The sequence below is a fragment of the Herpailurus yagouaroundi genome, unplaced genomic scaffold, assembly GCF_014898765.1.
Source record: "Herpailurus yagouaroundi ecotype Mexico unplaced genomic scaffold, PumYag 28, whole genome shotgun sequence".
In the NCBI taxonomy this organism is placed as follows: domain Eukaryota; kingdom Metazoa; phylum Chordata; class Mammalia; order Carnivora; family Felidae; genus Herpailurus; species Herpailurus yagouaroundi.
In genome coordinates, this window is record NW_024412376.1 from 136,831,927 (window position 1) to 136,844,007 (window position 12,081).

Consider the following 12,081-nt stretch of genomic DNA (forward strand, 5'->3'; position numbering starts at 1 on the left):
AACTTGGCCGATGTGAGCCTCAGTTTCCTCTTCAGGCTAACACCTGCCTTCTGGAAAGCTGTCGGCAGCATTAAAAGAGTCTGTCTATAAAGCATCTCGATCTTGTTCAGTTAGAACTCAGCTAATACTGAAGCTTCGTCCTCTTTGCTTTAGGTTACCTGCAACCCACTCAAAAGGCACATAGAGTGAGGTTATGAATTTCACTGATTTGTGCAGGATTAGTTCACACCTACCACCCAGCTCAGACTGTGGCTGGGGACAAAGTAAGGCGGGAAAGAGAAAACAAAACAAAAAAAACACTCTTCAGAGAGTTGAAGCTTACATTTGAGGGTTGTCTCTCGGAAGTTCCAGATGTTATGCCGCAAACGACCATCCAGGAATAATTTAATGCACTGGGTGAGGTTATCATGAAGCCTCCAGAAAGTAAAAAGCACTAACTCCACTTTGAAAAAGTAAACAGATATTTTGTATATATGTATGTATGTACGTATGTTAGAGCATCTTGGTTTGTTTGTTTTTTTAAAGATGGCATTCTTATGTGTGATGCGATTCACTTCAGAGCCAAGACAAATTAAGATTATCAGCCCTGTTCGTTCTAAAAAATATGGCAAACCAACCTTGCAGCTTCTGATTTTCCTTCTCCATTCTGAGCAGCAGGATCTGCTGTAGAATAGCCTTTTGCCATAACTCTCGAAGCTCTCGAGATGTCCTTTTCCTCTCCTCTGGGACAGGGCCAGCGGGCCCATCTTCACAAACCGGTTCTAAAGGAGATCGTGGCGGTAGCTCTCCCAGCTCAGAGTAATCTGGGGACAGAAAAGGACATTTCAGAACAGTAAGACTTATATTTAAACATAGTGTCAGATCAGAAAATTCTGCTCGCTCGCATATTATGAAATGGTATCACCAGATTTAAAATTCAAGTTTTAATATGCATTGAAATAAATTGGGTGTGAGCTACAACCATCAAAGTATACATCAAACAGTAAGCAAAAGTTGTAGGAGCTGAAGAAATGTTCAAAGAAACCTACTTTCAAAGGTGTAATATTTCTATTTTCTTCTGAGTTAGTGACTGTATTATTGGTAACAGCAAACGCTCTAGAGTGCTCACTCTGTACCAGATCGTCCTGGGGGCTTTATGGACGCTAGTTTATTTAACACTCAACCACCCTCAAATGTAGCTACTGTAATTATTCAGTTTTAAAGAAAAGCAAACTGAAGCACATTTGACACTTGCCAACTGTCACACAGCTTGGAAGTACAGAGCCAGGACTGGGGGCCCAAGGAGTCTGGCCTCCATGTGCATTCTTAACCACTATGTTACAAGGCTAGGTATTTTGGAAGAAGATGAAAGCATATTTAATAGCCAATAATAACAGTGACCATTAACGGATCCTCTACCAAGTGCTGGGCACCACGCCAGGAGTTTTATACAGACAGACTCATTTAATCCTGATGACAACGCCAGAGGCAGGGATTAATTAGCCTGAAGAGAAAACTAAGGCTCAGCCAAGCAAAGTAACTTGCCCAGGGTCAGGCAGTGAATACACAGGTGTGTTGGGATCGCAACCGATGTCTGCCTGATTTGGAAGTTGACGCCTTCTGCTAGATATCTCTATAATTCAGGTTTCCTATGTCACCAGTTTCCAAATTTCTAGTTATTAGTTGAAATCTCTTCACATTTCATGCATGTGTATCTTTCTCAACTGCAGACCCCACTGCTACACAAGGTTATTATAACCCACAGGTACCTTACAGACCAGCGGAAAGAACGCCCCACCTGCTCACTTTGAAACTAGTGGAGAAGAGCAAAAGCTCCTGTGTGAGCAGACCTCACCTGAGGCGAAGGATTCGTGGGAATGTCAGTTTAAACTGAATCTAAATAAAACCATGGTCTTAACACATGCTTTGAAAAGCCGTTCAGACAACTCAAATCTCACAACCACCCAGATCACAACATTCAGTCTCTTCCAGTGTTCCAGTGCTCCAACACAATGCCACATGACGATTAATTTCCAGAACAGCTGTTAGCGTTGACTTCTCATTATCTTTGGCTAAGGTTGGGTTTGATTTGCTGCTATGAAATCTATGAAATCAAACATAAGCTACAAAACATTTCATTTCCTAAAGTCACTTGTCCATCTTAACTCCTCTTAAAGTTACTGGATTAAAATAATTTATGATAAGCATTAAGAATGCTCTGTGATCTCTGTAAGCATTTAAATACTTATCATCACATTTCTGTTTACTTATGATCCTATTAAACGAATGAATACATTAAAATTCTTCTCTTGGAGGTAGTCTGTGCACATTTGTTCTTATAGAAGGGTGCTCACGTGTAATGGTCAGTATAAAAGCAGGAATCACACTTGTCTGTACAGAATGATCTCAATTTTATAAATATTATAAGAAGCAGTATAGTTCACTGATTAAAAGGTCAGGCTCTGGAGTCAAGCTGTTTGGGTTTTAATCAAGACTCCACATTTTTTGATTTTGTGATCTTCAAGCTGCTTAACCTCTTTATGCCTCGGTTTCCCAATCTGCCGGGCAGGAATAACAGCACCTCCCTCACAGAACTGTTACAGGGATTGAGTTAATACATATCACATACACTAACCGAAACAGGGGTGAACACACAGTAAGAATACAGCAAATATTAGCTTTGTTTGCTATTACATAGTCATTAAGGGCACACAAAAAACTATTGGAAGGAAACACATCAAGATTTAGCCACTCAACTGTAAGCTCTAAGAAAGCAAGACAAGGCCACCTTGTCCCTGAGGGTTTCCCTGGCATCCAGCATAGTCCCTGACACCCAGCAGGTGCCTGGCACACAGCTATTGACTAAAAGAACAACTAGATGGGTACGACGTCTGGGCGTGCTTGCTCTTTTTCTCTGTATTTCCTACATTTGTGACAATGAATAATTTTCATAATTAAAAAACTGAGGAAAAATAATGCAAACCTGTGATGATATAAATCAGAGATTGAAAAATGTTCTGCAAAACACTCAGAAAACAAACCAATCCCCCCCAACAGCTGTTAGCGTTAGTCGTTCCTGAACACAACACAGCTCAAGCTCTTCCTTTTTCAGAAGGAATTCTAGTCGGTGTTCTTATCTCATCTTATTCTGCAGCCTCAACTCCTCCATTTGAGCTCTTGTCTTCCCTTTTTTCTTTTACCATCTTGGCCGCTGAAACGCCGCTGAACAATGTGGTGGTGATTCAAGTTCTGCTTCGTCTCATATTGAAGGATTTATACGCCCACTGGCTGGCAAGGGTCTTGTTTCCAAAAGGTGATTGCTGGGAGACGGACCCACCCCCCCCCCCCCCCCCCCCCCCCCCAGGCGGGGCAGGGAGGGGGACAGGCTCGCCACACATGATTTCACGTGCACAGAGCAGGAAGCCAGGGACCCACCTGTGCGACGGAGCACGAGGAGCAGTCTAGAAATTCTTTCCCATTCTCAAACCCCGCTGATCAGTCAAGGGCTCATTCGCGTAGCCTCCTGCCTCCAACCTGCCCTCCCCTCTTCAACACCTTTCTCCTCCGGAGCTTCTTGCACAGTCCTACTGACTTTCAGACCCTGCAAGGTAACGAACAGAGCATAGCCCAGGCTGGACTTGATGGAACACGTCTGGGAGTTTCGGCTGTTTGGTCCCCAGGTCCATCACTCTCTGCCAGTTGGGTTGCTGACAAAAACCAGAGTCTTTTGAAGCTCCAGTGTTTGCTATTTTCTTCTTCCAAAGAAGTAGATCTGCAAGGAGTACAGGCATTGCCTGGCGGTGAGGACACGCACTGCCTCCCTAATGTGCTCTCCTTGAGCTTAGTTTTCTTATTATCCGTCACGGCTCAGCCTGGTAAGCATTTACCGTTGAGTCCTCAACACAAATACGCACGTCTGGGTCTCACAACCATCTCACGAACCAGGTGACACTGTCATCCCCATTTTACAGCCAGAATAACTAAGGTGCAGTGAAGTTTTGTAACCTGGGCCAGGCCGCATGGCTGGCAAGAGTCAGGGCCACGATGTGAAGTACAAAACGTTCACCCAGGGCTCTTCTGACTTCCAGATGCACAAGCATCACATGAGATCTTGCTTGCTAAAACCCAGATTCTGGTTTAGCAGATCTTTGGGGAGGCCGAGAGTGTGCATTTTTCAGAAGGAATTCTAGTCGGTGTTCTTATTTCATCTTATTCTGCAGCCTCAACTCTTCCATTTGAGCTCTTGTCTTCCCTTTTTCTTTTACCATCCTGGCTGCTGAAACTCTGCCGAACAATGCGGTTCAAGTTCCCAGGCGATGCCGCCACCGCTGGCTCTCAGAGCTCCTTCTCCACAAGGCAGCTTTACCCCTGGCCCTCCCTCCCACAGCCCCCTGTACTGGGCACATCAGCTCATCTCCCTTCGCTGCTACCACTAGCAGCTAAAACTTCGTGCAGGCACTGCTGTCTTCGACTGCGTGAATCGAGGCGTTCACACATGCCCACGGCTTGTCCCGGCCTCAGCTGGGGTGCCAAGGCCAAGCGCAGCATACAAAGAAAAATGACCAGTCCTAGTGTTAATTTCACCTCTGAATTCACGAAATAAACGCTAATCCACTGTAAAGGTCACCAAATAAACCTAACAACTGACAGCAGGCTTTTCGCAGCCTCAGCACGATTGACATTTTGGGCTGATAATGCTTTGTCACGGGGGACTGTTCTGTGCATTTGAGAGGATTTAGCAGGTTCCCTGGGCTCTACACACCAGAGGACAGTAGTATTTGCCCACCCCAGGAGTGACCATCAAAAACGCCCTGACATTGCCAACTGTCACACCTGGGGAGGAGAAGGAAAACAAAATCATCCTCAGCAAGAACTCCATGCAGAGTATAACTCCCCATCACTTAATCCTCTCCTAAACCCTGGGAATGGGTAAAAATATATTCCCCCTCACCCAAATTCTTTTTATGTGGTAACAATTACTGATGTTATAGTTTATAATTAACAATTTTTAAACATATTATCCTTTGTTCTAAATCTGGCCTGTATAATTAATCCTAGCGGGCTGTTTTCTTATCAATGTAAAAAGATCTAGATTTGGGTCAAGGGCATAGCTTTCTAACAGTCTTTTCTCATGGGTGCATGCACACATGTGCTTGAGGTACAGTCCATGTGTATTCACATGCATGGGGTTGAGTGGAGTGACAGGGTCAGGGCAAGAATAATATTAAGATGTTGGACAGTCAGCTGAGAGCCTTGTTCTAATAATAAATATGTGCATTATTTTTTTGAAGTTTATTTAGTTTGAGAGAGAGAGAGAGAGAGAGAGAGAGAAAGCGAGGGAGAGAGAGAATCCCAAGCAGGCTCCTCACTGTCAAAGCAGAGCCCAACACAGGGCTTGATCTCACAAACCATGAGATCATGACCTGAGCCAAAATCAAGAGTCAGACACTTAACTGACTGAACCACCCAGGTGCCCCAGTATGTGCATTATTTTAACTTGGATAATTCCTAAGCCATTTTCACCAGTATTTACTGAGTCACTTATATGTACCTGGGATGGGATATGCTAGATGGTCTAAGAGAGGTTCCTTTGATGTTTCTAACATTCTTTAGAACAACACTGGGGATCTGGCTTCCTTTCCTGTCCCACACTCTTGCTGACCCGCTGCTGCACAGAGGCTGACAGGGAGGAGTACGGTCAAGGCTGGCCTGGGGGGGCTCTTCCACCCCCAGGCCAGTCTGGCGGTCCCTCTTTGAGAACCTCTGTAAACACTTACACCTTCTGGGTGCCAGTCCCTTGGTACCAAATGTGAGAAAAGAGATTCGCCCCTGACTGCCCCAACTGTGGCGCCCACAGGCACTGACAGACATACTTATGAAGTCTGCAAGGCCACAAAACCAAGGGCCACAATAACATGCTAGCAAAGGATTACACTTTACTATTTTGACATGTCCTATAATGACAGGATGTAGCATGCTTAAATCATAGAGATTTGCAGAAACGATGGGTTTCAATGGGTTCTGAGAATTTCAAAACCAGCTACATTTCAGAGGCCTTGAGAGACACTCACCTCTCCTGAAATCCTTGCTGTGACCTTCTCAACAGAGTCACAAATATGATTTATGTTGGTGTGTCAATATTTTAGCTGCCAAACTGTTCTCCTGCAACCGCACTGCCACATTCTTTACTCTCTCTCTGCACACAGATGTGTGCGCACCATCGGTATGCACACAGCCGAGGCCGTGACAGGGCAGGGGAGGGGAGAAAGGACCACGCACGCATACAGCCTCGCATCTGCCCAGCTCCCGACTCAGTAAAGCATGGAAGGCAGGGCTCCTCGCTGCTACTTGCAGAAGACGCTGTTGTCGGGCTTGCGCTGCAGCTCTCCTCCTTTTACAGACAGAACATTAAATCACACATTAAGTGCCTTGTAAGACAGGGGAGCTCCAGGAAGAACATGAAGAGATGGGCCCTTATTCTCCAGTATTCTGGATTTTTCTGTTACCCCATCAACAGAGCACTTTATAACTCTCTCCATCTCAAAACTCCTGATCTACCACACCAAAAGAAAAAGAAATGTTTAAAATTCCAGTGTTTCTGAATCCTCTGTTTTAACAACGTGAATAGGCCTTGGAAATGAGAATTACAACTGAACGTTAAGCCTCTGGAGAAAAGTTAACAACAACAGGGATTAGCGTCTGCAGCATCTGTTGTTACCAACAGCTGAAGAAAACGTCTTAAAAAAACAAAGTAAAAGAACTGTGTAGATTTAAGAAAGGAACAGGCAGTCCTCCATGAATGCTGTCAAACTGTTTACAAAGCACGAGCTGCTTTACCGCTCCTTGGACAGGAGGCAGCTGCCCGGGGGGCAGAGGCTTCCATGTTCCCTGCTCTGCCTGTGCGGGCTGACACAGCAGGTGCATGTGAGACTGTCACCGAACAAAAGAGGTCATTTACCCAAGGCTGCTCTAAACCCTACCATGACATCTTTGGATATTTTATGGAAAATAGTAACAATAAAAAGGATTTCATCGTTTTCTCCAGTCACATTATATAATGGTTTACCAGTAAGAAAACAGGATTTAAAAAAAAAAAGACAACATTTGGCGTAAAGAAATGTTTCTAAGTTTTTTGCCACCTGCTACGTGGCAGATATGAATGGGACACAGTCCCTCAAGTTTCAACAGGGTGACTGGGAGAAGTACATGACTGCTAGGAAAGACAGAGAAAGTGTTTGAGAAATTTAGCAAAAGAAATGAATCTCTCCTGTTTGTCAGGTAGAGCGTGAGCTCTGGGGGCACATGTCCGGGAGGCAAATCCTAGCTCCACCACTAACCTAGCTTCTCAACCTCAAACATGTGGTCTGATGCTATACGCCTGTTTCAACTACAAATCTGCATAACGCTGTCTAGGTCTCTGGAGCAGTGTGAGCGTTAAATACGTACCTATGCCTGGCACAGAGCAAGCATTCCATAAAGTGGCAACCAACATTCTTCCTGCCACCATCATCAGGATCAGCTTTCTGGAAGCGGTGGTGGTTCTTGAAGGACAGGAAAAGTCACACAGGTGGAAAGGATGGGAGCCATTTCAGGCAAACGGGGTGGCAGAAACAACGTGTACAGGTGACCAGCGATTACTCAACCAATGACCCATTTCAGCCAATGAGCAGATGGTGTGTATGTGACAACAAGACAAGAATGGTTGAGCCTAGATTACAGAAAGCATTGGATGGTTAACGTATTAATCAGTAAGGAACCGGGAATCACGGAAGATTTGAGGTTTTTCCAGTTTTTAAGGACAGTGTATTTCATGTATGCATTCTTCAGCAGGGGAAGGTACCACGGCTGTCAGGGGATGCACAGCTTAGTGGATCAGAAAAACAAAGGGCTACTGTAAAAAACCATGTGCAAACTGCTAGGGCCGAGGGAGCTCTGAAGACCCAACAGTGAGCCTAACTCTCAGCCTGAGATGCACTGCAGGGGAGGGAGGCTGTGTGCTGAGAAGTCGGGCACACACACATTATAAAAAAGCAGCAGACAAGATATGCAGAAACTAGAAACAGAAGCAAGGATCCTGCAGGCCTCTGGCTCTACACCCTTCCGTATTAACTCTGTGGGGGGAAGTCTCCAAGACTCTAGGAAGAGGACTTGGGAGTCGAGGAAGCCAAAAGCGCTGAATGAATCCACCCGCTCAGGAACTGTGAGGACAGCTCCAAGGAGCAGCAGTGAAGGCGGCATGGTGGTAGAAAATCCAGGGAAGAGAGCCAGGTGGAGGGTCCAGGGCTCAAGGCGGACAGGGGGCTCCTCCTGGACAGGCCACCGCACCCCTGGCCGCCCCCTTCCGGGCTGAGCTCTGAGAGCAGAGGCACACAGCACCCAGGTGGCGGGGAGGTGGCAGCGACGAAAGTTAAGGCCCACATAAGCTTGAAAAGAACCAAGAAAATGCTGTAGATGAATTTTTATATTTAATGCAGGAGATAAAATTATCCTTTGAAATAAATAGCATTTGTTTTTGCATCTGCAAGGGGAATGACACGGATACTTTTCAAAGGGGCTGAAGGTCAGGGCTCTTGTTTCTGGATTGAAGTCAATAAGACTATAAAGAGGAACATATATCCAGCCTGTCGGAATACAGAACACTGAGCTTGGTCGTAGTTTGCTCTCTCCTATTACCACTTATAGAACGCTGGATTTCAAACTGTAGTTCTTGCGATTTTCTGAGACCCCTCTGAGTGGAAAAACACCAGCACCAGCACGAAAGGTCAGTGCCAGCCGGAGGGGTGTCCTGGGACTGTCCGCCAGCAGCCACTGCATGACGACTGCCCTAGAAACCCTTGCTTGCTTCCCGCCTTCTTCTGGACGATGAGGGGGAAACGGTCAAGTTCACAGGAACACAAACTCAGGGCTGAAAGGGGTGCTATGAGATGACTTAGCTCAACAACCCCCTTCCCAGATGGGAAAACTGAGGCTCAAAGACATACAGACTCACATTGTTTTGAGCAGTTACCGTGTGCCAGGCACTGTAAGTACCCAGTGATTTCATCCTCACAACCACCTGGTACGCGAGGTCTGTTTTTAACCCCCTCAATGGCACGGCCCGAGATACAAAACTGATTAGCTGGTGGAGCCAGGACTAGAACTCAGACTCCAGGGGCTCAACATGCTGGGAATGAATGCAGAGAGCAGAAAGAGAAGGCACCTTATGGCATCGGTGCTGCCACTTACTACCCAGGAACGAAGCCCCTTGACTCCCTGTGCCTCAGTTTCCTCAACCATAAATCACAGAAAATAACAGCATCCACCTCCCACAGCTTTGTTGCACAGACTAAATGAAAAATCCTTGTGAACACATAACATCGTACTTGGCCAGGGGTAATACTGAATTTCTATTATCAACAGTATCTATTTTATCTCTAAACCTGGCAAAATCCTTCTTTTGCTTAGACTTCTCCACAATCAGACTAGGGCTGGAGAAATCCGGTTTCCTGAAGAACGGTGGGGAAGACAGACACTTATTCTACGAGGAAAGAACAGTGTCGTCCCAGGGGCTCCCCCCAACAATAGGGGGCCCCTGGTCACTGCCTTAGTGTGTCCAGGACCCGTGCATGTGAGGCAGGGAAGCGCTGGAGAGGGATGGCCACCCTTACAATGGCTGGGATGCCCTGTTGGCCTTTCTTTGTCTGGCTGACTCCCTCCTCCTTCAAAGCTCGGCTCCAAGGTCGCACCCTCTGGGGAGACTCCTCCTGCCACTCCCTGCCCTGCCAGACCTTTATGTGGCAAACCTCAGCCGAGCTCCCATAATTCTGAGAATGGCATCCCTGGGGTTGATGATGACGGTCCTGAGCACAGACAATAAATTCAAGAGGAGCTCAGGGAAGCAGGAGATCAAGCAGCATGGAGCATCTTAGGGAAAGACGAAGCAGAAGGGAAAGAAATAAAAGAGGGACAATCTGGATGGAGGGGACAAGGACACACGTGCACAGAAGGAGAAACAAGCAACTTGCGTGGAACCCACAGTTCTGGTTCAAGTGTCAGCCTCAGCTCTTCTCAAGTTTTAGTCTTAAATTGCAAAAACTATAATATAATTTTACATAAACTTTATACATCTAGACGTGAGTACAGATACCTGATATGTGTACAGATAACTTTATTTATAAAGCTTTATAACAAACATTACAAAGAAGGTGTTAATCACTCCTGTGACCAATCTTTTTATCCCAAGAACAATGAAATGAAACCAACCTCTGTCCCCAAGGAAGGAGCAGAGTAGGCCACCGTGACAGGCCAGTGTGAGAAAGGGCCCATAGGAGAATAGCCCACATAGGGTAAAGTGCAGAGGGCCACCGTGGAAGACCGACCTCCAGGAGAGATGATCCCAATCTGACCCTTCAAGGGGGTGGGGGAAGGGACAGCGTTGGAGGCAGCAGTCAAGCGCTAGGTGCGGAAGCATGACCAGAAAGGTCAACTGACAGAGCGGGAAGGTCACTCCACGCGAAGGGCAGGAATGAAAACGTCACGACGAATTTGAGAATTTCAGGTAATTCCCCATGCCCCTGGGAAAGTGTGTATGTTGGGGAGGGGGAGTCCACGCAGATGGCAAGAAATGAGTCAGGTCCAAGGGTGAGCGGCCGCCTGTGCTAGTAAGCAATACCGCCATCCTGACACCAGCTCCAGAGAAGTGAAAAAATTACAAGCTGCTGGGTTCTGTTTCAGAGAGCCAGTGGGCATTTAACGTGGGGAGGCACTCTGCCACCCACACTTAGCCCTCTGATCTCGGCCAGACGGAGCCTTTAAAAAGTGTCAGGCCATCCGACATTCATCACTGACATCCATGACGACTGCCGGCCAAGACCACCTGCTTGGACTTCACTGTGGGTACAGAGGACAAATGTCTCCCCGACCCTTTCTCACAACGGCACACACAGTCACCATCCACAGAATCTAGGCCAGGGGTTCCGTCTATGGGACCAGATCTGAGTGTGGTCTCCACAACAGCAGCAACCGTATCATTTGACTGCTTGGCAGAACTGTAAATTCTCGGCCCCACCTTAGACCTACTGGTTCACGATTTCCAGAGTGGGACCCAGTGATCTGGGATTTAACGTCTAGAATTCTATACACATTGAAGTTCAAGGATGTCTGGCCTCTGGCATTCAGCATTTTTTTAGCCACTTAGTTTAAGTTGTACCTTTACCTTAATTGGTGGCTTCACATTATATGACACAAGGAAACGGAGTTACCTTTTAAATAGATTATTTCAAATTAATTAAGGACTCTATCCATTATGGATAACCTGACCATTAAACAAAAATTTTAGATACAACACATCTTGATTTTCAAACGCCAGTCAAACCTCATTTTAACTTTTGTCAAAGGTAATGGTTCAAAATAAAATACCAGTTTCTCAAGAAATGCATTCAGAAAGTCATCCCCCTCCCCCACTGCTGACCCAGATCAACTACCCACACTATTACCGTGATAATAAATTTCCTTCCAGAAAACTTCCAGATATGAACAGAAATAGTCAGAAACATAGGCTGATGAGTCACCCAGCAGAAACAGAAAAATATACTACTAAAAGCTAAGATCGCGACTTCTCAATTCGTGATATTTGACCATCTGCAGAAAAGCAGCTCATCTGTTTACAGCACGGCTTCCAGCACCTTCTCCCTGTGAGCCTCCCCCAAAGAGGACAGTCCCTGCCCCATGCCCTGCAAGGAAGATGTGCTCAGTCTCGGGTCGGAGGGTGGGAGGGGGTGCTCTGCAACTGTTCCTACTGGAAGCCTGGAGAGGAAATCCCTCCGCCTCCTCCCAACCACAGCACAGGGTACTGGGGGGTCAGAGTTAGACCTGGTACGGGTTAGCGGCTAACTGTGGAAGGAGAGCTCTCCAACTACACCCCGTGGAGCTGACAGCAAAGCCCGTGCAGGGGCCAGGGCAGTGGTGGGGGTGCAGCAGTCTCGGCTCAGCCGCTAAACAACACAGCACCGGCTGAGCGGCCACGGCAACAAACATCTGCTACCCGCTGTTCTGGAGGCTGAAAGTCCAAATTCAGGGTGCCGGCACGATCGGGCCCTTGGGGAAGGCCCTCTTCCTGGCTTG

At 46.6% G+C, this 12,081-nt stretch overlaps 1 protein-coding gene across 5 annotated transcripts in view; it reads right to left on the reverse strand.

Annotated features, from left to right (window-relative positions):
* The window catches only part of TBC1D1 (TBC1 domain family member 1), a 230,000-nt gene that overhangs the window by 47,743 nt on the left and 170,176 nt on the right, over nt 1–12,081 (reverse strand). For all 5 annotated transcript variants that reach the window (XM_040485972.1, XM_040485961.1, XM_040485950.1 and 2 more), the window contains one exon: nt 618–803. In XM_040485972.1, coding sequence (XP_040341906.1) covers nt 618–803 — 186 coding nt within the window. The remainder of the gene's footprint in view (nt 1–617; nt 804–12,081) is intronic.